Raw genomic sequence first — 27,949 nt, 5'->3', positions numbered from 1 at the left:
ACTATGGAGGCTAGAAATATTTTCTTCTATTCTGCAAGATAATACATAAAAACATTGCTGAAACACATGAATGCTTTAAAGACAAATTCTGGAAATGGGCATTCTGATATTCTTGCTTGCACCTAAGTTTAAAAATGCTTGTAAACTGTCCTACCACAGTTCTGAGATGATTAGATGAAGTGGGGGAAAAAAAAAAAGTGTTTTGCCTGCCCAAAGTCATGGTGCATGCAAGTTGTGTGTCTATGAAATATTAAGTCCACCATGGCATATTTTATTCTGCCAATACTATCCTCCTACTTCCATACAGTCTTGATTCATTCTTTCCCCTAATTCTTTCCTGTTATCCTCAAAATTTCTCTTGTCTGACTGAATACTGTTTCTTAAGTACTTCCTATCTCTCCTTTGAATTTTGTATTTACTGGGGGAAAGGGTTGGGTTTCCAAATGTTTACTTAGCTCTGAAAATACGGCATTGCAAGTTGCAGATCTCCCAGCTGTGCATCATTTTTTTGTGACTAAGACACTTCTGTGTTCCAGTTGGTATTTTGATGTTGCTGCGTTTAATTTTTAGGCTTTATGCTGTTAACAATTTTCAAGCTTCTCTGAGAAATATTCCTAAAGTGCTTGGAAATATTGCATGTTTTAAAAATTAATTCAGTAGAATTAAATAGGTATATTATAAAATACTTGTATTCAAGAATACTAAAAATCCTCTTGAATTGCCCTGGATTAGGTGTGTTCAGGGATTAATATGCTAAACTTCTATTAGGGTCTTTTATTCTGATACACATCAAGTATTACTTTCAGTTAGTATCAGAAATGGTTGAAGTAACAAGAGAACTACCTCTTGTAAGCCTCACTTTTGTTGGGACTCAAGCTGGCATTAATTTTATTTTCTTGAAATTAGTCTCTTTTGAGCATCATGCTGTTCAGCAGCACTGGAATGAATAAGTGTTGCAGAAATAACACAAGGCTCTATTTGTGCAGTATTGCTAAATGAAAAGTGTTGGAAACTTGCAGGCAGCCTTGTTCTGACAGTTCTGCCCAACTTTGCCCATCATGCAAGTCCTGGTGTGTTTTTTTGACTGGTGTCCAATTCCTGATGTGCTTTTCCATGCTGGCTGGTTCCCAAGCTTTCAGTTTCCCCATCACTTAGTGAGAGTGCTGGTCTACTAATGGTGTTAATGTTGTTATCAATATCAAGACACTGAATCTCTTTTTTTTGGTTTCTGATTTCTCAGACTGTTTCAAAAGCTTTCTGATGAGCAAGGGTAAGTTTTATAAAAGCCTGAAAGATTGTAATGCTATTTTTGGCCTCTTTTCATCTTTATGCATGCACAGTAGCTAAAAACTCATGCTGGAAACTTGTGCATGATGCTTTGTTGTTCTGTTCTTTGCAATTTATGTAGTGAATGTGAGATAAAAGCTATGTATATGGCAAAAGTTCTCTCTGCTGTCTCATGTATTCAACTTATGGTTATCAGGCACTTTGAAAATCAGCTCTAATGTTTTATTCCTGCTGAAGTGAAAAATTTGTTGTTCTGTGTTTCATTTAGGCTTTAAAATATTCAAAAAGTGTAAAGGAATATTAACAAATATTTTATTTTCAAGGCTGTACAGCTAGAATCTGAAAATAATGAACAGCAGTGGTATTTATTATGGGATTGGTGAATGGTCTGGGGTTATTTTATATCTTCCAGGTTTTTGAATGCTCAGTGGTACACTTACAGATTTTTGTAATGGGAACTTAGATGTTGTTTATAATGAACTGCGACTCAAAGAGAAATAATTTTTCCACGTATTGTGTGATGGCATGTTAAGTATTTTGGAATGCATGGTGTTCTACTGATTATTTAAAATTAAAATTTATTTATTTATTTGCTGCCCTATTTTTACTCTGAGGCAAACTTGGTAAATTACTGAACACTTCCAGAAGTGCAAAATGTTTCAAAATTTAGGTGTTAGGAGAGGGAGACTCAGAAGACTCAAATTACTAGTTAGGTTTTTCAGTTTAGAGTGAAATTAAAACTAAGATCCACTGCCATGGTATGAATATAGCTTTTCTTAGGTTATATTTTCTTTAGGTTGAGATTTTCCTCTTTTGTTGCAGGCAGATACAGTAAATGTAGCTAGGTAAGTTTTCTTGAACTCATCTGGAACAAATTTGATACAGCCTTATATAGTATTTGATTACCCTAAAACAGTTCTACGTGTGATATAACTTAAGCACAAAAAATGAGGAAAAGAACTGTACAAGAGTTTCTGCAATAGCGACCAGGTGATTTTTGCTGAATTTGGCACTCTTCTCATTCAGAAAACAGATAAGCGAGCAGATATGAGGAGTTAATGCCCAAGCCTTTATTTCTAGAGGCCAGAGGCCAGTCTCATGTTACCAATGAAAGTGAGTTCAGCCACTTGGGAGGAAGTGAGAGTCTGGTTTGTTAGTTCAGAGATCTCTTGGAATGCAACAGATTAGAGCAAGGCTCTGTGCTGAATCTATTTTGGTTTTAATCTTGTTTTCCATCATATAAGAGAAATGCCACATTTTTAAGTCCTGCTGGAACATAATTGCATCCCTCTATATAACTCATACTTTGGATAAATGAAAACAAAGGTATTTTTGAATACTAAGAAGCAAAAAAACCCCAAGCCCTAGAGACCTAGCTTTCCCTTTGCATTACATTGTTGAACCTTATGATGAAACACCTGCATTTTGCTTACTGTCTCAGAGGCTTGTGGTCAAATCTCATCAGGAGCCTTGTCCTATATCTAAACTAAATGTCCTGTTATGTTTATCACTGCAGTGTGAAAGAATAAAGGAAAAAATAGCATGTGGTGGGGGAGAGCATGAAAGGTGAGCTTTTAGGAAATTAGGTTAAAGGGAACTAGCAAGTAGGAGTTCCTGGGGGAAACTGTAGGCATGTTGAAGAAGTTAGCAGGAAGATGGCTGTGTTAGCCATACCAACTTTAATGGAAAGCATCTCAGAGGTTGGGGAGGATCAGCATAGGCTAGTGGGGCCTGTGATGCCCATGAACCGAGCATTTGGCCCTGTCTGACTCTTAATCTTTTGGAAATGGGCATCAATAACTGATTTGGAAGGAAGGAAAGGACAGGAGGTGATACGGAAGGTGTTACAGGGGAGAAGTCCAAGGTGGGAATTTGGATTTGCGGAGAGGGGATTCCTTTTGGGTCAAAGAAAGAAACAAGATCAATAAAGAAAATAGCAAGTTAAAACAGAAGTAGCAGTGTTCTAGGAGGAGCTCAATGTGAATGATCAGGATGGAGATGTACAGAGCTGCTTATTCCCTTAACCTGATTTTATTTGCTCAAATACCCAACTAATGACTTGTGTGTTGGCTCTACAGCACATCCCATTGGCTGCCCATGTGCTTCCTGCTCCATTCAAAATAACACTCATGAGCATTCAGTTGTACTAATATAAATCTTTTTCTCTCTCTGAAGGTTTCACTCATGTCAATGAGGGCTAGGATGTTATAAAGCTGAGTTCTCTTTTCCCTTTCTAGGAGTAAATCTTTGAATGATGTCAGTGCAGAGGAGCTGCAGACACTGCGCAAAATCCGTTATGAAGAGCTGCAGAAGATAAAAGAACAGTTACAAGAGCAAGATCTAAAGTGGCAAGAAGTAAGGACTTCTTTTCACCTCTCCTTGTGCATCCTGTTTGGAGGGGCTGGGTGTCACCTGCCTTCAGTGTCCCTAGTAAAAAAACTTTGGCATGTGTGCAGCAATTCATGGGGCTGTCTTCTAAAACAATTCATCCCTTACAGCTACTAGAGTTTTTGGGGATGCCTGTTTAATGCAGAACTGAAATTATTTTAAATATCCTCCTAAGTTTCTGATTAATGCTTCAGGATAGAACTTGTATGTATTGTAAGAAAGCCTTCAGGCTTGATTTCTGTGGACATAGAGAGAAGTTAGGGCATAGTTTCTTGTGTTATCTGCAATTTTTGAATACTTTTTTGGAGAAATGGTTGGAATGTCTGAGTATTTGATCCTCTGGGAGAAAGGAGAATAAATAATACTTCCTTGTGCAAATTCTTGAGGCTCCTATCCACTAATAATGCTGTCTTAAATCCAGCTTGTAAACTGCATGGTAGTTTTGCACAGCATCATAAGCATGTCTAAAGACTTTTCATTTTATTAAAATCTTTGCTTGACAATGAGTATCAAGAAGAAGCCAAAATTAAGAACAAAGCACCAAACAAGAAGTTCACAGTTGTTTGTTTAATGCATCTCAGTTCTAATATTCAGTACTTCCCTTAACTCAACTCTGGTATTTCATGGACAATATTGCCAGTTCACATTGTGGTTTTACAGAAATGAAGAAAGTACAGAAATATCTGTTTTCAGTTTAGAATTTAAGGCATATTTATTCTCAAGCTAGTGAATCAGTCTAACATAGTAGTGATTTGGAAAAATAATGGTATCCTAAACTCTAAAGCCCTCAACAAAGAAATTCAGATTGCATGTGCATTAGTTTTCAATTATGTGTGATTGGTGAAGTATTTTAGAATAAAATTGAAAATGTTAAGAGGAGAAAAAACGGGCTAAATAGCCTATAGTCCAATAATTGCAATTGTTAACTTAAGGAGGCAGTGAGCCTGCAACCCTAAATAGAACATGACAACCCCTTTATCATTTAGGAGAAAGGTACATGAAAATGTGGCTGTGATGCAGACATGCAAATAAAATCAGGCCAATAAAGAGCATATAATGGGATACCTCTGTAAGCCTGTGAGGCCTTGAGAAAATCTGATAGTATACGTTCGTGTAATTCTAAACAGGATCTAGCAAAATGGAAGAGTCGTAGAAAGAGTTACACTTCAGAATTGCAAAAGAAAAAGGAAGAGAGAGAAGAAATTGAAAGGAGAGCCTCTGAGGTGTCTGGAAGGAGTACCAAGTCACTGAAGGAAATGCAGCAGGAGAGGTAATAGTCCTAATGGGAATATTATGTGTAAGAACATAAATCTGAGCATTTTTATGCCTTTAAATTTTTGAGTCGCTATTACCAACAAGTTGCAATTGATTCTACAGAGATCTTGACAATTTTAGTTGCAAAATAAAATGTAGAAATCTAGGCAATTGAAGGGCTGAATATGGTTTTCTAATGTGCTGTTTACACAGAATGTTAAGCATTTTTCTCTATAAATGATATTTTACTTTACTATCCATAAATAAAAATATTAAGAAATCAATATTTGCATTCTCTTTAAATTAGTTAAAACAATAGCACTGAACTGGATAGCTGCCTTTTTTACTCATGGATAAAGTTAACTATTTATCTTCCTTCTTCTACTACATTTGCTATTTTTTTAGCCATTGTCGAGAACTGCAGCCAGAATATTAATTTATGTCACAGAGCTGTAAACTTTTACTTGATTTCCCCTTCATCCCTAATTTTTCCTCTTGGTATTTACTTTCTGAAGAGTAAAAAGTGTAAACTGCACAGTACCATCTCTAGTGGTGACAGTCTTATTTATTTATTTATTTATTTCAAATGCACATATGACTGAGCTGAAGGTAATATGTACATGACATGTGTTTGTAAAAAAAGGTCTAATCTTTTGGATTTCTTTAATTTTTTACTTATTTGTGAGGACAAAAATTAGTTGCCTGAATAAAAGTATGGATGGTAATTGTATTGAATATTCAGTATCAATAAGAATTCTATAACTTAAATTTTAAAGGATATCCTTGTAGCAGTTGTTCATTTATAACAAAGGAATGAGTAGCAAAAAAATAATAATTAGCTGAATTTCAGGGCACTGTCTTATTTAGGTATCTAAAATTCAGCATAGCATTTCAGAAACATTGAGCACAGTTACACAGTTCAGGCAGTGTTATGGGACTATCTTATTCCTGTTCTTTCCTAAATAAATCTGAATTTCTGAGGATGTGTAAATTGAACCTATGTGTATCTGTATAATTTACAGCTATGTGCAGCTAGATCATTTTATTGGCAAAGATTTCTGTCATGGTGGCAGCCTGATAGTAGTATGTTTGAGTGCTATGAGAGTGCTGAACTGGGGAGGAGGTGGAAGAAGATAAATACATTAATATTTTCATATATTTTTAAATCTAAATTATGCTAATAATTTTTATTTACTGAAGAGGCATTATTTGGATTATGCTCAGCATTAAACATTTACTAGTTGAAATACTTTAGGTCTGCCTGTTTGTTGGGTCACTTTGGTATTTTAACAGGCTCTATTCCCATAGGGAAGAGAGAGATCAGGACTCCTATGAGGAGCAGAAACAGGAACACAGCTGGGCATATTCACTGAACGATGATGTGTTCAGTGAAGACAAAGCGCCTTCCACAGCAGCAAAAGATTGGTCAGCAGCCAAAGATCACCGTTTGGAAGAAGATGCTTCCTACAGCACTAAGGACAGTAAAAGTGTGTACACCACCCAGCCTCCCAAGGAGAACCTGCTGGAGAGCTCGGCTGCTCGAGAAGCTCCTGCTCCTCCTGAGAGCCTGGAGCGGGAGCACAGCCCGGTGCTTTTGTCCACTCGTTACTCAGTGAATGCTCAAACTGGGTCAGCTCAGGTTTCAGCTTCTCTCCCGAGAACTTACCAGAAAACTGATACCTCCAGGTTAACATCTGTGGTTACACCAAGACCTTTTGGTGTCCACTCAAGAGGAATCTCGTCACTTCCACGGTCGTTCACGGTAAAATTCTGCTTCATTCTTGAAGTTTGTAAATTTGGGGTCTTCAATAGTTGGGGGAACAGTAGTTTTAATGGTTTGGTTTTGTTTATAAAGTGCCTCCTGTGTGATGAAGGCTGTGTTAATAGAGCAGGAAGTTCTGTCGTGCCTTTAGATGTTTACTTGTGTTTCTGTGCTTAAACGCACAGAATTAGAATTCCTAGAATTAAAGCTGGTAGCTGTATTTGGTAAAATATTCTTTTTATTACTTGTAGTAAGTCTCCTTTGTGTGCTTTATCAAAAAAATGTCATTGGAGGTAGTTATCTGGAGCCAGGCTAACGTAATTAAGTGTTAAAGATAAATTTTTCAGGTGATAGAAGTTTCCTCTGCTCTGCTGACTTTGTTGAAGTTTTATGCTAGGCTAAATTTTGTCTACACTCTAAAGCACTGAAACAATGAAATTAATTCCCCCCTGCCCCATTACTATGATGATTTTCATAGTTATCTCTTAAATCCTTATTTGTTTCAATTTAAAAAGTGGCAAGAATATAAATAATTCTAAGCAGATGACTTTAACAAGTTTATCTTAAGTCTGGACTATTTGTTCTGCAAGCATTTCAAGAGAAAAAAAAAATTTCTGAGTAGGTAGTTAACAATGGGTACAGGAGCCAGAATTTGCTTCAAAGAGAGAGGTGGTTTTGTTAAATATAAAAATCACTGAAAGATTCGAGGATTTCTTTTTTAAAGCACTTATTTACCAAGCTGTCATTTTTTTCCTAGATGGATGATGCTCAGAAATACAATGGAGAAGTAGAAAAAGCTAAAAGAACTCAAACTTTGTTCACCAGCGTTTCCTTTTCACAACCAGACTCTGCACACCCTCTCTCTACTGGTGCATTCAGAAGCAGAGGTGAGGAGGAAGAGGAGGAAAAAGGTGTTCAGTCAACACCTCCTCCTAGTTTGGCATTACCTTTAAAGTCCCAAAACCAAGATGCTGGAAGTAGTATTCCTAAGCCAGAGTATGGCATTCCTCCTGATTCTCTTTCACTTGCATCTTCTGCAGAAACTGCAACTCTGACAGACCCTAAGGATTCAAAATCCATGGTAAGTGTGGAAATAATGTGATTATTTGGTGTAACTGAATGCCACAGCAGAATAAAAGAGAAAATAACTAAAAGTACATCTAATGCAAGTATTTTTCTGGTACTAAGAGGACATCTCAGAGACTTGCTATTTCCTTTGATTTAATTTAGGGGAAAGAAAAAAATTATTCTTTTGCTGAATTTTTCCCTATCCATTTTGTCATGTGCTTAATTTTTTTTATCATTCTAATTCAGAATAGTTATTCTACATGTGTTAAGTGCTTGCAAAGGTTTTTCCTATTCTCCAAATTAGCACACTGTTCATATAATCAGGTGTGACAGATGAATTACGTGAGCTGCTGTAGCATTCATTTGCACTTTTAAACTGGTGGTGGAAAATAAAGATCAGCTTTTCAAAGGCTGGCCATAAACATCAGTATCACACTATCCTTTTTTCCATCTGTTGTGGCTTGAATCTTTTTTTAGCTATTTATTTGAATCTAATTAATGTTCATATTAATTTTGAAGTAAATCACTGTCTCTTAGTGCATGTGCTTGTTGGTAAAGGGGCTGGGTCTTTGAGAGTTCTTTTTGAAATATGTATCTTAAGTGCTGTTTCCTCCAACTGATTGCATGTTTCACCAACAATAGCTTTAATTTTAAATTACTAAATACCTTGCTGTACTATCTGATGATTCAGTTCGTAACCCTTGACAGATTTGCATTCCTGATCCTGCTGTAAAACTTAATTGTGCCAGTTGCTTGGGTGAAGGTCATAAGACCTTGGATGCTGATTTATGAAATTCCCGTAACAACTTTTTTAGAAGTTCATTTGCTTCCAAACATTCTTCTTCCTAATCACTTGTGGAAAAGAAACACATTGCAGTTTAATACCCTTAATGCCACTTGGCCGTTTTAATGAATTTATCATAATTATTTGAAACTGTGATTGCTGTATAAGGAAAAAGACAATGAGATAATAATCTTTTTTTTTTTTTCCTGTGTTGTAGCAAAAACAGGCAGAGGAATTTCTGGTTTAATCAGTGAAAACTGACAGATTCGATACAAGTTCTTAGTATCTGTTTAAGCAAGGCAAATGAGAATAGCATATACTAGGTCCATTTGTTTTTCTCCTGTCATTAGTTAAAAGATTATAAATCTTTCCTCCTATAAGTGAGTAATATGGGGGGGGGCATTTAAAAGATATTTTTAAAAGTTAAAAAAAAATAAAAATCTCAGCTGTATTATGTAACTTACCAAGCTCCAAGTAAAGGAATGCAAGTTCCATTTGATGTGTTTGTAAATCATTGACAGAGAGATTGATATAGCTCACTAGTCATCAGGGCCATAACACCAGGTCTGTGGAGCACTGTTTTAGAGATGACCTATAAAAGTGTTAAAGTTCAGTGTACAAAGTCACATTACTCCTCTGACAAGAGAGAGATCTGAAGAGTCTTGTTGGGATGGTGAGGAAAAAAAATTAAGACTAGTAGTAATTTCCAGGAACACACTCAAACTCGAAAGGTCTGTATGTTCTCCAGCCCAGTGTGCTAACCTGTTAAGTAGATTCACTTTTAATATACTCACCTAAGGATTTGGGTTGTATGGGAGCATTTGCAAGCCAGTAGCTGTGTTGTGAAGAAAAGACTTAATTTCTACCCTGGGCTGTAATGGGGAGTGTTTTCCCAGGAACATTCCTGTAACATGAGGTGATACCTTGGGATGATGCCGTGCTCTGTTGTTTTCTTCTCTATCCAGTACTTGGGTGCTGCTGAAACCACCTGTGGCTGCACCTCCCTGAGACTGGCTGTGGCTGCACCTGCTTGTGCAGTGCTTGCTGTAGCTGCCTGTTGTGTCTTACAACAGAGGAGCTTGGAGGAATTGGCATAGGTTTCTAGACTTCTAAATATTTTAAGTTAGGGAAAATGAATCCGACTCTTCAGGAAGGCTGGGTCGCTAGGGAACTAAAATGAAGGCGTACATTTAATGCGTGTGTGAAAATGTGCAGGGTCCCTTCCATGCACATTTTGCTGGAATATATCTAAACATTGTTTGACAGAAATTTTTTTTTTCCTTTTATATCAATGTTAGTGTCATGCTGATGAAGTGTGTAGCATGCATTTAGTTTTTTAATGAGCTCACCTTAGAATGTTAATGTATGCAACACATGCTCCAAATATAGCGTGGGATTGAAAGCAAGTGTTACAAAATGTTTTCCCATTCAGATATTCTTGTTGTTTAAAATGGCTGATGTTAGATTTTGATTCAGATTCTGAAAGCATCTTGAAAGTCCAAGAAAGATCTGGATTTAGCTGATTTTGGGATTATTTTTGTTATCTAAACCCTCTATTACAAAATCCATAGCAAGCTGGTAGTATTTCACATAAAATCAAGAAGATGATTGTGCAGCCAAGTAAACCTAGTTGCAGCATTGAGCCTAAAGGAAACTGTTTATTCTTATGGTAGGATATGCAAAAAAAAAAAAAAAAAAGATTGATTACGCTTATCTAGCTTTTTCACATCTTTGATGCTCTCTGAGGAGGCAGTACATGTCACAAATTCACAAGACAATCCACAAAGAATCATTTAGAGGTTTAATTTCCTCCAAGTTCTTAAATTTTCTTGGCATTGTGTTGCAAAACATTTAAAATAACAAAAATACAGAGTGAAAGATACATGTAGAGAAAACAGCAAACACACCTGTTGGAATAAAAAGCAAATGAGTTAGTTAACTGACTTCAGTACTGTTTCCTTTGTCTGTGATGCTAATAATAGATGATTAAAGTGCACATTGTGAGCAGCCTCACTTATTTAGAGGATAAACTTTCCCTCATTTAGATTCCTGTGATACCAGATACTGTAGTGTCATGTTTTATTTTTCAGGAACAGTACAGTGAAATGAGAATCAGTATAAACCAGAGACCCGGCCACAGTCGCAGCTTTGGGTTTACAACAAATTGGAGTTCTTCAGGAGCCATTGTACAGACAGTTGAAGAAGGTAAATGTGTATATACACACAAATTTTTGTTCTTATGTTTAATTTGCAGAGGCTTCTCAATTAAGGCATTTGCTGCTAAGAAATGCTGCAAAACATCAGGTGCAGAACTGAAAGTTCACTATTTAGTTTGCTAATGTATTTCTGTGAACCCTCATCTCTTGAAACAGGTTGAATTGAGAAATACCAAAATGCATTTTCCTAATCAAGGAGGGTATAAACATGAATATCTGTTCACTGAGCCTCTTACAGAACAGTATTTAGGGGCAAATACAGACTTCCAATATCCAGACTGTTTCTTACAGCTGAGTTTGAAAGATTTCACTTCACATGGTTTGTAAACACTTGCAGAGGAAACCTAGGAGTTAATATTCTTTGTTCAATTTCTCCTTTCTTAGTCAGGCTGAATTCTGGAGACAGCTCTTAAGTAGTTGCAACTTCTAAATTGATTTCCAGTGTAGTTTTTTTCAGTTGTTTAATACTCAGGGAAATCAAACATTTTTGTCTTGAGATGACACATACATAAAGTTTATTTCTAACCTTTAATAGTCTTCTGCAGAGAATGAGCTCGATTTTCTAAAAAAAAAAAAAAACAACAAAAACCTAAGCAAATCACATATAATGCTTGTTTTCTAAACAATGGTATTTCCCATTGCCAATAATACTTGAGGAATATTGAATTGTGCCCTCCTTTCCACCTAACACAAGATCATCCTGAGAAAAGAGAAATAGCTGGAAACTATTAATTTAGCCAGCTCTGTATTATGCTTTCTTTAGCTAACTTTTAATTTAGTTAGGTCTGTATTATGCTTTCTAGAGAGGAAACATACTGTTTAACAGCAGTTAATGAGCAGTCTTGGATTTTTTTTTCTTTTTCATATTCAAGAAGTGAAGCGGCCTTTTTCCACTATATCTGAGTACTTTTCATAATTGGATTTGCTCTAGGATAACCCTCCTTGAGCAGGAAGGATGAAACAGATGAACCATTGTGGTTTGTTCTAACCTGTTTCATTCTGTGATTCTGGAAATACTAATATTTACTTTGCCTAAAGAATAGCTTTCCTTTGCTTTTCCTGCTGCTAGGCTTTGGGTTTAATTTCCCTCCTTGGAGGCAGGGGTCTGTCGATACAGCACTGCGAGTTGAAAAGGAGAAATGTGAGGGTAGTGAATGTTCCTGCTGGTCATTCACAAAGGTCCACATGGGCTCTGTCCTAAGGAGAAGGTGAAGGCCTTGTGGTTTTTATCTTGGTTATGCTTTATTACCATTCTCACAGGAAAGAGCACAAAGTATAGATTTAACTGAGAATGGGCTGTATCTTAGTGCTCTCGTTTGTAGCCTGTGTTCAGCACTTCTTTCTTCCAACAACTGTCTCATCTTGTATCGTTACTCAAAAGCTGTAGCTCCCTTTAAAGAAATGAAGGATGAAAGATGTGGATGACCCATTGAAAGAGTAGTATATGCTTTCAGCTAGGCACTTGGGAATGTTGTATTTCCTATTTTTAGGGATAAGTCATAGGATAATTCAGCTTGGAAGATCACGTAGGGCAATGCACTGCTCAAAAAAATGTTAAGATGGAATTCAGGCTATGTGACCTAGGGCTTTTTACCCATGGGGGTTTGAGACCCTCTGAGAATGGAATCCACACAGCCTCTGGGCATTATCCTCTCAGAGAAAATTTTTCCTACATATCCAGTCAGACCGATCTTTGTCCCAGTTTATAACCACTGTTCTGTGTTTTCCTGCCATAAATTTCAATGAAGAGCAGGCTTTCCCTTCTCAGGCACCTCCTGGTATGTAATGGGCGGGAACTACTGTTAGGTTCTTGTGCAGCCTCTCTTGTCCAGGCTGAAAAAGCCCATACTCTTCAGCCTTTCCTCACAGGTCCATTGCTTCAGCCCAAACCATCCTAGTACCTTCCCATTTTACTTGCCTCAGTTAATTGATGTCTCTCTTACAGAGGAACACCAAAACTGGACACAGTATTGTCAGTGTGGCATAAGAGGTGCTGAGTGAATTGAATTGCCACTTGTCTTGATTTGTTGGTCATGTTAGTGTTCATACAGCCCCACCACTGCCAGGGCCCCCCAGCCTTGCTTTCCAGCCCATCAATGCCCAGCCCATACCATCACTGGGATTAGTCCTTTTCAGGAACAGGACCCTGCATGTGGCCTTGTTGAGTGTCAGGTTCCTGCTCTGAAGAGCAGCCCTGCCCTCCATTGTACTGGCCACCCTCTCACATTTGGCAAGGTTTGAAGAGTTGATGAGGGTGTGTTTTCCTCTTCTCCTGCTTATTGGTGAACACATTAAAAAGGGCAGATCCCTGGATACATCCTCATGAGATCCACTTGCAAGCAGCCTGCAGGCTGAGTAAGAGCCATTAACCACTTCCCACGGAAGCCCAGCCCGTTTTTCACCATCTGGTCATTCTGCCCTGTGGACAATACCATCCCACTTTTGATACCAGGATACTGTGGAATATCATGTCAATGGTCTTGTTAAAGGCGAGGTGGATTGTAACCACTTGTCTTCCGTCATCCACTGAGATCTAAGCAATTCATCATTGAAGATAACGAGGTTGGTCAACTGTGATTTAGGCTTGGCAAATCCAAACCAACCATTCTAGTCACCTTTTTCTCTTTCTTAAGCCCAGAAGAAGCTTTCAGGAATACTTTCTCAGATAGTGTTGTCCAAACTAGCTGTATGATTTTCTTGACATGATAGCCAGCATGTATATTTTTTATTGCTTATAGATGACTCTGTATTCTAAATGTGCTATTCCTTAAAAAAAATCCACTAAGAAAACTACTTAGTAGGCAAAATTAACTTGTAGTGTTCTCAAAAACCTAAGAGTTAAGCTTGTAACACGTATTTCAATAATACCCACTTACTACATATAAAAAAGGATCGTTCTCATTTTTTAAAGGAGTTTTCAACGTTTACACTAAAAATTAGGTAAATAGAAAGCCTTAAGTCATTAGTCTAGACATTGTTCTGCCAACTTCCCCAGTGCCATATAATCTTTATTGTTTCAGTCCTTCCCCTTTCACTTTCCCTTTGCAATAATTTTTTTTGAGGTTGTGTGCACAGGGGTGCATGTCTGATCAAACACTTGCAGTCATGTAGGACAAAGTAAATTTGATCCACATCCTTCAAGTTTTATTTTTTTTTCTATCATTGAGATAGTGTTTATCTACTGTAATAACAACAGATGGGGATAGGTTAGAGATGACTTAGAACATAGGGAAAATGAGTATTTGGTTGCTTTTGTTTATACTGGGGACAAGTAAGAAAGAAAAGTCTTTTACCTTCAGGAAAACCTATGAAAAACATAAAAGCAGTACATATTTTATATAATGAAAACTAAACCCTTTATAGGAATATATAGAAATTATTGTTAATTCCTATAGTGTTGGAGAGCTGGACAGAGATAGACAACTGGTAGCATACAACTTTTGGCATCTGAATTTCTGGGCAGGCTCTGTGGGCTTCTCTGGATGTGAATCAGAGCAGAAGCCCACTGTAGGCACCCTGGTTTGCACTCTTGAGAAGCCCTTTGTCCAGAGACTGAGGAAGAAGAGCTGCTGGCAAAGTTACTGGCCAAAAATTGACCAGTGTAAGTTTTTCTGGCTATTTGAGGTCCAGACCTAGAGACTGCTGCTATTCATTCAATCTGTATGGTTGGAGTATGGTCTGCATATACCTTTCTACTAATATTATAGGAGGAACTGTGAAATCTTCAACTCCCTTCCCTTCCTAAAACTGAGTCAATTGAGGTATACTGTTCACACCTCTGAGCCCGGTCTCATCCCTGAAAAATTACTTGAATAATATGAACATAAGCTTTTTTTGGTTACTGGGGGCTTATTCTGTCACAACTCAAGACAGAAATTATGAGTGCTAATGACTCTGCTGCAGCCTGAAGCTTTCCCTGTATCATGATCATAAGGCTTAATCCAGATGTGATTAAACTATATGGTACTAAATATCAGACATGATTCTGAATGTTACATGATGTTGTTGAAATTAATAACTTCAGTATTAGTATCTCTGATAATATTCTTAGTAGTACCTTCCATGATTCTTTAGCATCTTCTTGACCCCTAGAGGTCTATGTTTTTTTCCAGTTAAACTATTGTCCATATTTCTTCCTTCAGATGAAAACCCTACCTTTTCTTCCACACTAAGTTTAAAAGCAATTAGTATTGATAACAGCAAATTAAAGTTTTAGTCTATATTTTAAGAATGATGCAGAACAATATAGTATGGAGCCATGTTCTTCTAGCAGAGAAGCCAGTGGAGCTTTTTAGTGAACTGTGATCAATCATTATTTGGTGCAGTACCAGGAAACAGAGCATTTCTTAATTTCTTATCCCCTGTGTGTGAAGCCATCTGAATCCTTAGTGGATGAGCCAGACTTACAGCAGCATTTTACTAACGAGTCAAAAGACACTCAGGACGAAGCATGTGGCATCTAAATTTTTCTGTCATACTTGTCCACATTTGTTTCTAATAATGTAATATGGCATTGTTCTTGGTATATTTTAAGTAAGATGTGTGGATTTCACTACTTACTTTGGAAGATCCTTCCACTGTGTAATTCAAACTTGTTTTATTAACATGAGGGTTTATTGTGCCATCCTTAACTATATTTTTACTTGGCTTTTCTATTTTCTATTCTGCTAAGGGAATAATTCTTAATGCAAGAACCATTATATGTAATCTGTAAAATCTTGCTTGGAGAGTCTGTGTTCTCAGCCTATCGATTTTCTGAATTAAATAGAAAAAAGTTTATGAACTGGTCTTCTATGTACTCTGTCCTTAGTCTAGTGAGATTGCCTGCCAATGTGTAGCAGATGAAAAAAGTATAAAGTGCAGCTTGTCTTGCAAAATATCAGTAGATTCAAAGTCCAACTTGCCATAAAGTTTGCTCTTAATAGATAAAATAAGTAGAATCCAGAGAAGTCTAGTGGGACAATACCCAGCAATATCTTGAGTCCAATTACCAATCAATTCAGAGCTAATAAACTATTCTAGCAAAGCAATAAAGCAGCATGCTCTTGTCAGTAGAGCTCAGAAAATGTAAATGAGAATACAAGAAAGCCAGCTTCTACTGGACTTAACAAAGTGCAGGCTGTTTTTTTGGGGTTTTTTGACAAATAAGAGGATTACCCAAACATTGGCTGAATTTCAGCTAATCATTGGATATAGACATTGTGGTGCTGCCTCTCTCTCACTAACTATCACAGATTATAAAGGTGAGTTATTGAGGTGAAGACTGAACACAGAGGTTGTTTATTAAATGGGGTGACCATAATCTGAAACTTAAAGTCCGGAAGACTGATTTCTTTTTTGTTCTCCTAAGTTCTAAATTGAAAAGCTGCTTTGATACTGAGTTTACTGAGCTTATGTTACAGTGTAGTGAATTTTTCTAAGACTTTCTAAATATGCACCATTAGGCATTTCTTTCAATGATTCCCCAATCCACTCTCTTCCAATCACAACTGGGATAAAAAGAAAAATTATGGAGACATAATAACATTTTTCTTCTGTTTTCTGCAGGCAGCCCTGCAGCACTTTGTCAGCTGCATGTAGATGATGAGATCATTGCTGTCAACGGCACAAAGGTTTCCCATATGGACCACAGTCAGTGGGAAGAAGCCATCAACAGAGCATTAGAAACTGGAAACCTGGTCATGGATGTCAGACGATATGGAAAGAATGGTGAGTTGTTTTGTCAGGCAGATACTGTATGCTCTGTAAGGCAAATAAGCTTTGTCTCTGCTGTGCCTGACAGCTGAGAGTCCTTATTAGCCTTACAGCAGTAATACATATCTAAGCTGAATAGTTTGCCAATGTGTCTGTTGCATTTTAACACAACTTGGCTTTTTTAACTGCTTGAGCATTAGAAATGTCTTGACAAGCAAATCTGCAAAACATTGAACTACTGACCTCACTCTTGTGCTCTGGCCTGTTTCTTAGAGGATGGACAGGTAAAAAAGTGTGCAACCAGCACAAAAAGGAATCTAACATTTTCTTCCCTGGCATACCACAAGAATTAAAAGGGTCTGATCTCTAGGGGGTCACTAGAGGATCACTAGGGGATCACTAATTTTTAAAGGCCCTCTGTCTCAATCACCAGCTCCCTTTTTTCAGGGAAGGAGGATCTTCTGTTCCTTTCTTCAGGGAGCATTTGAAGTGAGGTGTAAGGTTGTGGGTGATGCAGCACCTGTGTGCTATGATTCTGGCCATTGACCCAAATATTGTGGTGCTGTAATCTCTCCAGAATGGTACTACCCATTCTGGGTAGGGAGGGTTTCCATCCTGGCTTGAAAGCCTTTGTAGCATGTCTTGACTTGGCATGATTTAATCAGGAAACCCTTTCAAAGTTCTAGAAGAATTTTTGCAGAGTTGGAAGTGTGACCAGTGACTTCTTTCACAGTATAAATACAAAACATTCTTTTAGTGGGAAGCTAGGTAAATAAATTACGAGCAAACTGGGGTAAAAACAGTGAGGGTTAGGAAGAGACAAGAAACAAATCACTTTATAGGATCTAATACAACTGAAGAGTGAGATTAGTGGCAAAAAACTAATTGAATAAAATTTTCAGGAGGAGGGGTAGGGAAGGGAGATAGGATGGAGTGTGTGAGAAGAGCATCATTTGTATTTGCCTCATCAATTTGCCAATTTAGTTTAGGCTGCCTTTTCTTCCTCCTCTCTGTGCTTCCTGATGAGCATGGACATGAAAATGACCCTTCCCTGGATAGTGTATGAGTCTCATTGTACCTGGAGTGAGTAAAGTTGGAAGAATTTTCTCAATCCTTACTAACACTAATGAAATAGTGTCCAATGAATGCTAACTCCTCTCTAATGTTCAGCTGCTGTAGCATATATCAGCAAAACATCTTTTGTTTTGGCAAACTTTTACCTGGTTTATGACTAACACTTGCAGTTTTGGGGAAGGCGGTCTGCTATAAATGCCCTTTTTCCTGTCTTCACAAATTCCACCTGATTTGTGTGTCCCTTCTTCTGTTTTTGTGTTATTTTAATGTTTTCAATAGCTCTTGTTCTGTTCTTTGACATTACTGTCTATATTAATTTCTCAATCCTCCACATACCAAAAAGACTGGGGCAAAGACCTGCCTTCCCTGCCACATGTAAGGCATAAAATCCTCAATCTCACCAGTGTGGCTACCAACATTATAGGTACATCTGAAAATAAATGGATTGATGCAACTTCGGGAGAAAAAGTTTCAAATGCTTCCACCATATCCACAAAAAGAGATTTCTCCAGCAGCCTTCAAAGTTCTGTGAGTATGTTTTTGAAGGTTCATGGGAGATGGGGGGAGCGCGAAAAAATTTAGTGTCTTGATAGTGGGAGGATGGAGAAAAGAACTTGTGAATCTTCTGTTCCTTAAGCAATACAAGTATAGGACCCTGCATCTGAAATATGGAGAGGTAGCTCTGCATGTCTTAAGGTAAATAAGATGTTTTAAAGACTTGCTGCTGTCTATTCATGAGAGAACTGGTGAATGATAAATATTAAAACAGGTGCAGGCTGTCTTTTGATTAAAACCATGTATAATGTTTGCTCTTCAGAGAAGACTTTGACCTGAATTATTAGCCTATATGGAAGATGCAGCCCCAAAGAACAGGTGCATATGTGCTCTCAAATTACTTGCAAATAAAACCTGCCTGCCAAGGAGCTGAAATAGGAAGATTTTGGCTTCTGGAATTTGCTTGCTAGCTAATGTATTTTATTTCTGCAGCAGTTAGCAGCGGGTTATTGAGTCCTTCAAATGCATGCCATAGCTTTATTATAAATTACACTGAGGAAGTTTTAGATTGTTTTGTATCTTTCTATAAAATATTATGAAATGTTTTGTGACATATAGTTCCTGATAGGAAAGATGTGTAGTTGGATAAATTTCCACAAATCTAATGAGCCTAGGACATTTATTTATTTATTCATTTATATATTTCAGGATACAGAAACAAAATTAATAAATGGAATGCAAGGAGATCTTGGCTCTAATGAACAAAGAGGTAAACCACTGTTGCTTTTCATCTGCTAATGGTGTGGTTTGACAAGCACAGACACTAAGTCAGTAATGACTGGAAGTGTTATACAGTGGGTGAAGTGAGACCTTAATAAACCAAAACCCAGACAGATATCTTTTTGCATCCAAACTGGGTATAGCTTGCTTCCACAGTTTGCAAGCCAGTTTGAGAACCGACAACAAAGCTGCGACAAAGCCCCTGTCTCTGCATTAGTGGTTGTAAATTTAATGTGTGGTAGAGGTGAAAGGCAAGAAGGCACACAATTTATTGTAATTGCTACTGCATTGTATGGTGACTGAGTTAGCATGAGTACTGACTTATTTTAGTACCCAGGAAGAGTGTAGAGTACTCAACTTTTTGCTACTTTTTCCTGCCTCTTTCAGTTGTAAGGTTTGGGAGTTAGGGGCTGTTTTCACTATTATATTACTTTACTTTTATTCCTGGAGAACAATATTGATGATTCTGATATGAATAATAATTGCATATGAGGCTGTGAGTTACAGCCTTACTTGACAGCAGTGAGAGAAACCAGGTATATATACTTCCTAATGGAATAATAATCCTGAAGTAGGAGCTTTGTATTTCATTTTAGCTTGAATACACGTGGTAATTCTTAGAAAAATTCCTCCAAGATATCACTTGCTCTCTGGAGATGTTTTCTGGTGGCCTTGAATGGTCATTAGGCTCCTCCTCATTTCAACTTTGAATCCTAGTCAAGGATGGTTAAATTAGACAGGGAGAATCTGAGTCCGAGTTGACACTTGTGCTGTTTTTATTGTTGGACATTGTTACTGATAAAATGAAATCCTAATTAGTATATGATGTAACCTCCGAAGGTTTTCCTTTGTGTTTCAGGGGCTTTTTGCTTTCAGAAGTGATGTTGCAGTGTATGGGAGGTCTAACTGAACTTTCTTATCCAGTCATTATAGTCATTAAAAAAAAGGCACTTCATTTTGATTTGTTTGTATTCTTTGTATTTTTCAAATAGCATCTGAACCTATTTCTTTGAAAAACTTAAAAAGGCGGTCACAATTTTTTGAACAAGGTAAACCAAAGAGCTAACATTTCATGTACTTCCATGAAATTGTTCCTGCTGCACACTCTCCCTAACAAGTCTGGTGCTGGGTGCTCTACCTCTTCAGTGTTGTTTCTGCAGTTACAATGAAGCAACATAATTAATTTCCCTTCTTTCCCCAGGGTCATCAGGTTATTCTTACAATTCATGGGTCTACCTTTGTGGTAATGGGTCTTTGCGTGTTCTCTTATATCTATAGCTGTTTAAATCTTTTCTGTGTTGTTCATACTTTTTTTTTCCCCACTGGGTAGAAGTTAGAAGGTTGGCACTCTCTGCTCAGGTTTGCTACTACCTACAAAACAAGAATAATGGTGAATATTCCAGCAGAGGTTTAGAGAAGATCTCAGAGCTGTTGATGAAGTATTTAACTCTGGATTTGAGTTTGAGTTGCAGCTCTGTGCTTCTGCATAAATTGGTATAAAAAGGCATCTGCTGGCTTTCCACTCTGTGATGATGTCACAAGATCCCAAGAAGACCAATACAAAATTTGAACTTAATATGCCAGCGTTTTTTTAAAAAGGCAATGAACGAGGCACTCAATTTTGGTTTTGTAGGTTGCTTTTTCAGCATTTTGCATGTCACAGCTCACATACTTCCACTAATGTTGTATGTCTTATGCTGTCTCCGGGCTATGTATGCCTTTCTGTTTTGCTGTAGCCTGAAAGAGTGAAATTCTGGCCTACTGGAAGCTCAGTTGAGTTTTGCCAATGATTTGTGTGGGGCCAGGATTTTGCTTTTAGTGGTGATGATTTCTGTTTTTTGCCAGAAGCGATATGTGAAATGCCACAGTAGATATCTGTGTTTGTGGTTCTGTGTGCTTTTTAAATACTTCTGCTGTATCTGCAATATTGTATCTACAATATGGTGGAATTTCGTTGGTGGCTATTTGTTGGTGTTGGGGTTTTGTTGTTGTTGTTTTCTGGTTTTTATTTTATGGCTGGCAGAAATCAGTTTTTTCTTTTACTTATTTTTATAACAATATTTGAGGTATTTCACTTGTGCTTGAGGGGGAGGACAAGGTTGTATTTCTAGAGTGCATGTTCAGTACAGCTTGTTAATTTTAAACTTTTGACACTTCAGCTTTGCAATTACATGAAGATTCCTGTGGAGTTCAGCATAAGCTTACAGGGGTGAGAGAAGAGGGGAGCAAAAAAGGTCTATGCTTCCCTTTAATATCTCCTGGCACAACTGCAATAGATTAAGCTGATTGCCTGATTTTCACTATGGCTGTTGTGGTCTGACAGTGACAACAAAATTGTGTACATATAGAATGAATGCTAACCTGTGACTCATTAGAGTCTTTTGTATCCTAAATATGAACTTTTTTCCACTTCATATGGTTATACTTCAGAATAATGTTGCCATTTTTTTCTTTTATGCCTTTTTTTAAAATTGAAATTTGGACAGCTAAGTAACAAGTACACTGTCAACAAACAAAAATAGTGACGGTGCTTAAGAAATTGTTACATTTAAATTTGTGTTTCTCCCCATTTTCCCTACTTTTAATAAATTAGCATAATATATAATCTTGTCACAGGATGACAAGGCCAAGTGTGATAGCCTCAAATAGCAAAAGGTTTGTGGTGAATGGTGACCAGTTCACTGAATTCAAGTGTGCTTTTGGAAGTAGGAAAGTTGGAGAGCAGAAATACATGGTTTTGTGGTGGAGAAGTTGCCAGTGCATGTCAATTGCTCTTAATTCATGCCAAGGGCAGTAGATTAATAACTTCTCTACCCTTGTGCAGTGTTCTGGGTATTGGTCATGCTAAACAGTTGGGTTTCACAACAATAATAATAGGAGAGGTATAGTGAAGAACCTTTGTGTTGCTACAGTGGAAGGTGTACTGCTAATTCAGGCAATTGCTGATGGCACTTGTGAGCATGCAAAGCTTTGAAACAATTGTGCACATTAGCTGAAAGCACCTAATAAATTCTGCCCTTGAGAAAGTTCAGCAGGGCAAATACAAGCATGTCTTACTATGGAAGAAAAAATTAGTCTGAAGCTCACAGACTTGCCACAGTTACACAAGTCTTGCAGTAGTTATGTATGGGTCTAATGAGTTCTCTTTTTTCCCTTCCAAATTTCCCAGGAGGCCCAGAGCCTGCAATGCCTGATGTAAGTACTATTTGTGAACTACTAGTTGGTTGTATAATCCTAGTCTTTTCAAGAAGCTCTCTGCTTTCTATTGCTTTCTATACTGCTTTACAATTTTGATCAAATCTGAGAGTACTGGCTAAGATTTGCTTTGTCAAGGCATGGTTGCTTTCTGCCATTTGAAGAAAAGGCTAATTTATGTCCTTGTCACTATAAAGCTCTAGAGTTGGTAATGGCTTCTATTTCTCACTCTGAAAAAATGTTTTAAAATGTAGAGTGTTGATTACATGGCAAGAGGATAATGCAACTTCATTTCTGTGCTACATTAGCTCCCAGTCCCATCCATCAGCGCTCCTAGCCGTCGGGTTTGGGATCAAGAGGAAGAGCGAAAACGACAGGAAAAATGGCAAAAAGAGCAGGACCGTTTGTTGCAGGTATAATTCATCTTCATAATCATGGGCTGTCAATCCCCCGTGTGTAGCAACAAGGGAAGAAAAGTGGCACATGACTTCTGCAGTTCTTCTTACTGATGGCCTGGGGAGACTCCCAGGTGCATTTTGTGGCCTGCACAGTTGCACACATTAGGAGTTATTCAGAAAAAAGAGGATAATGCTTTAGTGAGCATCATAAAATCAAACACACAATGTGCATGCACTACAGCCAGAAGTGCTCAATCTTCTGGGGCTGGTATGTTCTTAATGATAACAGAATTTAAAGGATAAGTGAAGAACTAAGTGGTCTTCTGTTGTGAATATTAATTGTATTTTTTTCCCCTTAAGGAAAATGCCCCTAGCCTGAGTTTTACCTTCAATTAGTGATACTGCCTTGTATTCATATATGCAGAGGAGGCAGCCAGTACCTGCCTGCTAGAATCCTGTCATTTAACAATCAGCTAATCAGTTGGAATAATCTGGTTCCCAGGACCTCTGAGTCAGGAAGCTGAATCTGCTAATGCAAAACCACCTTGATAACCACTAGCTAGAGCTGGAGGGGGGTGTTGCAGAGGGAAGGGGCATTGTTTGTAGTCTTAGGATAGCACAAAAAACTCGAGCATACATTTCTGCAAAGAGCTCAGCTGAATGAAGTGTAAGCACATTCACCCATGTTCAGAGACACATCTCAGCAAATTAATTTAAAGTTTGTTGTCTGAAGTCTGATGGCAAGGAGAGACATCAATGAACATCATTTATTCTGCACAAGCCCTCTTTGGCTGTATTCAGCAGAAAACTGTGATCTCAAAGTACAAGCATAGAATCTATCTTGCTTTTTAAATGTTTCATCTTTTCTTGATCCTTGTAGCTTGCAAACTCTGCAGGGCAGCAGCTGTACCTTCCTAAACTTACCTGTGGTCTCCGTTATGGTTTGGATGTTCCATTTGATACTTGAAGAGATGGCTTTAAAGAGTGTAAACCTTAGCTCCCCTCTCTTGAGAGCTGACTCAGCCATCTGCTATCACTTTTCTTTGTTCCGCCTTTTTTAGTCCTGAAGTGATAAATTTGACCAGAGTAATAATGATCTTTCTCTTCCCCATGATCCTAGCAATGCATTTTCAAATAACAAAAAAAAAAGGAGGCAAAGTCTTTCTTTGCTTATTTCCAGCATCTTAGAAGGAATAATTTTGACATCTTTAAATATTTTGCTTTTCCCAAGATAAAAGTAGTGACTGAAAAAAGCACCAAAACATTTGCCATGGGCTTTAAGCGATGCTTTATATTGATTTCATGCCAAATCTGGTCAAAAGAAAAATTTCAAGGTCCAGAAATTGGGTTTTGTTTAAGGTAACATTTCAAAAGAATGAGAGATCTTGCTCACTATTTCACTTAGTGATTTCTTTATATTTATCATGTTAATGTGCCTAATTCCAAGTTAAATACAACCACTGTGTTTTTATAGAAATACCTTAGATAGCTGAGGTTTTTTTGTTCAAATGGTAACTAAACTGGGGGACAGGGACTATGAGGTTGGCTTTTGTGAAACTTAGCATGTAATAAGCCTGGAGACTCAAAAATCAATTACAGAACTTCTTTGGATTGTATTCGAGCCAGGGTATTATTTGTGGAAGACCTAATGTTCTAGTGGAGCTCAGGGATGTTTTTTGTCTGGTTGGTTTGGTCTGCTAAAAAAACACATTAAATTCCAATGTAAGTGCAAATGAAAGTAAAAAATACCATGTTCCTTATTTGCATGCTTAACTTAAATCTAACCTAACAGGAGAAATACCAACGAGAACAAGAGAAACTGAGGGAAGAATGGCTACGAGCTAAGCAAGAAGCAGAAAAAGAGAGTTCGAAGTATTTTGATGAGGTAGGCTGTGAATAAAGCTTTACTGACTTGAGAGCTTTTTTTCCCTTATACTAGGTACATGAAAGCAGGCAAAGTATTAGGGTTGTTATGTCATTTATCTTCTCATTTTAGAAAATAAATTGTTGTCTATGACTTGGTAGAAAGAGATTGCAAAAATAAGATGGAAAAGAGTAGGTGGGATGTATTGAGATATGTTGAAATTGTGTCTTTTCCTTATGAGCTGGTTAGGTAACTGACACGAGAAAAAGTCACAGCATGTATTAATTATTGTGATCATAAATGGAGACTTTTACTGTTTATTTACCACCTGGTGCTACTTGTTGGAGTTCTGCTTCAATACTTTATCAGGAAGCACGTTCATAAGTGTCTGGCTTGTTACTGGCAGACAGTTCATCTGATAAATTTACATACCAAATCAACCTTAGATTTCCAGTTATATATTTTAAAACACTGAATGTGTGTAGTTTCTGTATATGCTGATTTCTGTGTCTGTTGTTTATGGGAAGATGAACAACTTTTTCCTGAGTATGGGAACTGTCTGAGGTATCTCTACTGCTAAGTGAGTGTTGCTTCAGGCATCCAAACTAGATCAGCTGTGTTTACACAGTCATGAATGAGTAGACCATAATTTAAGGCTTAGAACTTCAATAAGAAAGCTTTTTGAGCTGTTGGAGGACTTTGTTGTATAAGAATATAAACCACTTTGTAGTTTTTCTGTCATTAGAGATTTTGATGGACCCATAAACATTATATTTTTCCTGCAACTAAAACATCTTTTGACTACTGAAAGGTTTTTCTTCTTGTTTTTGAGAAAAGCGTCATAGAGTGATAGGTCTGAGGCTTTACTTTGAAATGGTAGAAGAATGGAACAGAGTGGGAGATGCCTCCACATGAGGATTCATGTGAAATTCATCGGTCTGATATAGATTGCAGTGTATACCTTTGTGTATACACTCTTAAGTAGGTCTCAGGTTTCTAAGTCAAAACAGTAGGGAGAAATGCTGGGTATTGTGGAAGGGTTTGTTTTCCATGGGTATTTAAGTGGGGAAGGGATGGCTTGACATGTAAGTGATACTTGGGAAAGCAGAATGTTTCACATAGTTGTGGCCATGCTGCCTGTGGTGCTTGCTAAGGCTGGTGTGCGGATTGAAGCTCTTGAATTAGGAGAATGTGAAACCACACTTTACCCTGCATCTTGCACTGGAAGTGCTGGGGATGATTTTATACATGCTTACCTCATAGAATAAATTACCCTTTCTGAGCAAGAAATCTATTTAAAAAACATCTAAAAACGTGATTTTTTTTTTCTTTGCCACAGGAGCAGACCGTTCTAACCCTAAACACAACATCCATCACTTCTCAGGCTCCACCTGTGTCCAGCTGGAGAGCAAGCCCTGAAGCAAATGCTCCTGAGGAGCCAGAACAAGATGGAGAAAATGAGCTGGCTGCGAGCTCGCTGCATGAGGAAGAAGGGAGGAGGAGGCTTCAGGAGGAACGGAGGATCCAGGAAGAAGCAACCAGGCATTTTGAGCAAGAACAGGAACTCCAAGAGCTGGAGCTCGAGAGACAGCGTAAAGAGAGGGAGCAGCAGCAGGCTGAGGAGCAGAGGCGGCAGGCAGAGCTGGAGGAGCAGAGGCGGCAGGCAGAGCTGGAGGAGCAGAGGCGGCAGGCGGAAAAGCAGAGGGAGGTGTCAGTGGAGGTGCCTCAGTACCAAAGGTGTGCACTTGTGCTAGGATGTACTTTCCCTTCCTTCTGTAAATTCAAATCCGTGTCTAACAGGGCTGTGTCTGTCCTGAACGTATAAGAATGTTCATGTGAGCTTCATGCTGCAGTCAGTAGGTGCAAAATCCCATGCCCTAGTCTTTCTTTCCAAAGGCAGAAGGATCAGGCATAACACAGTCCTTCCCCAAGAATCAAGAGCTATATTTCCCTACTTCAGCTATTTTTTTTTAATGGGATGTGTAAGTACTGTAATTACAGCCAAATGAAAGAGGATCTGAAGGACTTAATGAGAAAATTTTGTAAGAATTGTGCACAAGCCAGTGACTCAACTTGAGAGCCAGTGACTCAACATACAGGGCTTCCAGAAGAAATACCAAGTTAACACTTTTTCAACAAATGTGTGGCTGATTTTTACAGATTTATCTCTCATTTTAATTCAACAGTGTTACAATAAAGCTTAATTGCAATTTAACTACTGGGTTAATTTGTCAGTGAGGGATATCATGGTATATGAGTGAACCGTTACTTGCTTACATATCATAGCCTGTTAGAAATATCCACTGCAGATATATTTGTTCCTCTCATTACCTTCTTCAGCAGCTTGCTTTAAAAAACAATCAAATGAACAAATCCCCACCTATTAGTTCTCAAGTTTGCTGTTCTTCCCCAGAAATTTTTAGACTACTGTCACAGGAGATTAATCTGTCTGAAAATGATTAAGCCAGTAACCTTTCATTATTTTGTCTCCATTTACCTTACTGCCTTGTGTATGACTTGTGGCATCTCTTAAGGTTTTTCTCTTTTTCTTGTTTAAGTGACAAGAGATGACTGAAGAGAACACATGGTATCAAGCTAAGTCTTAGGAGAAAGTAGTGTGATTTTAAAAGACTGCATATATTTGCAGAGGAGGTTGTAAGACCCAGAGTTACTTTAGTTTAATCTAAATGACTGCTGCTTGATGTGCCTGCTGAGCAAAGCAGAGACACAATGCTACAATGGCTGAACAGGTTCTTCCTGGCAGCAGAGCCAGGATAACTTTACAGTTTTAGCTTGTCCCACTTGCAAGATGATAGGACTTTGTGTGGTAACTTATTAAGCTGCTGTAATATCTGCATATCTAAATCCCTGGCACATTCTTTAGTCCACAGGGATTTCATTGCTTCTTAGGCTGCTGCCAAAGGATGTGTTTTGCAAAACACGGGAGGTTTTGCTTAATAGTAAAGGAGCAAGTTCAGTGAAACTGGGCTTTAAAATATCTGGTGTTAAATATTTGCTATAAGATGATATCCAAAGATAAGACTTGAAATCTGAAACGTTATATAAAGACCTGCAAAGGCATGATACTTGCTGCAAAGTACACTGAGGGAGGGACAGTCAGCTAAGGAGTGTTTTCTGTGGAACTTTATGAGTTTATAAACTGCACCTGTACACTCTTCTGCAATCAAAATGTAATTTTTATAGAACTGCTGTGCTTTGACAAAATTTTCCTCCTGGCTTTGAAATGGATGAGATAATCACTGTTGTATACTGATGCTTGTAATTTTTGCAGCACCTTAGTCTTTGGGATTCTTTTAACACAGCTGAACTTTCTCAGTTTTCTCTGGGGAGGGGATACTTACTGTTTGCTCAATTTCTAGAATTTTCTTTTAATATGTATTTTATCTTTATTTTGCTTCTAGACATTACGAGCGCTATGAAGTATCTAAAATAAAAGAGGATCGAGCTGGCCATCCTCTCATTGACAGGTAATAAGAAACTGAATCAATACACAGTTGAAACCTCTTTAACAATAACCATTCTGGGAGGCTCATGTTTGGTTTCCTTGTCACTTCACAAAAATCTAATTTCAGGCAGTTTTTCTCTCAACTCTTCTTTTTCTGCCTTTTATCAGTTGTATTTCTGACTGTTAAATTAAGACTCCTTAGAACTTTACTTGTTTGGGGGGTT

General features: G+C 37.8%; 1 protein-coding gene across 10 annotated transcripts in view; it reads left to right on the top strand.

Moving 5' to 3' along the window:
• Positions 1-27,949, top strand: part of LMO7 (LIM domain 7) — a 132,751-nt gene that overhangs the window by 93,555 nt on the left and 11,247 nt on the right. For 7 of the 10 annotated variants that reach the window (XM_036383849.2, XM_036383764.2, XM_036383679.2 and 4 more), the window contains 15 exons: positions 1,241-1,270; positions 3,525-3,642; positions 4,803-4,945; positions 6,238-6,691; positions 7,449-7,772; positions 10,634-10,748; positions 16,307-16,468; positions 17,952-18,055; positions 18,731-18,791; positions 20,004-20,045; positions 21,972-21,997; positions 22,306-22,410; positions 24,188-24,280; positions 25,599-25,996; positions 27,682-27,747. In XM_036383849.2, coding sequence (XP_036239742.1) covers positions 1,241-1,270; positions 3,525-3,642; positions 4,803-4,945; positions 6,238-6,691; positions 7,449-7,772; positions 10,634-10,748; positions 16,307-16,468; positions 17,952-18,055; positions 18,731-18,791; positions 20,004-20,045; positions 21,972-21,997; positions 22,306-22,410; positions 24,188-24,280; positions 25,599-25,996; positions 27,682-27,747 — 2,241 coding nt within the window. Of the gene's footprint in view, positions 1-1,240; positions 1,271-3,524; positions 3,643-4,802; positions 4,946-6,237; positions 6,692-7,448; positions 7,773-10,633; positions 10,749-16,306; positions 16,469-17,951; positions 18,056-18,730; positions 18,792-19,794; positions 19,852-20,003; positions 20,046-21,971; positions 21,998-22,305; positions 22,411-24,187; positions 24,281-25,598; positions 25,997-27,681; positions 27,748-27,949 lie in introns of all 10 variants that reach the window. The other 3 variants (XM_036384010.2, XM_036384427.2, XM_036383923.2) reach the window with 3 other exon arrangements.

The sequence above is a fragment of the Molothrus ater genome, chromosome 2 (genome assembly GCF_012460135.2).
Source record: "Molothrus ater isolate BHLD 08-10-18 breed brown headed cowbird chromosome 2, BPBGC_Mater_1.1, whole genome shotgun sequence".
In the NCBI taxonomy this organism is placed as follows: Eukaryota; Metazoa; Chordata; class Aves; order Passeriformes; family Icteridae; genus Molothrus; species Molothrus ater.
Note: the sequence above shows the minus strand (reverse complement) of the source record. Positions and strands in the feature narration are given on the sequence as shown.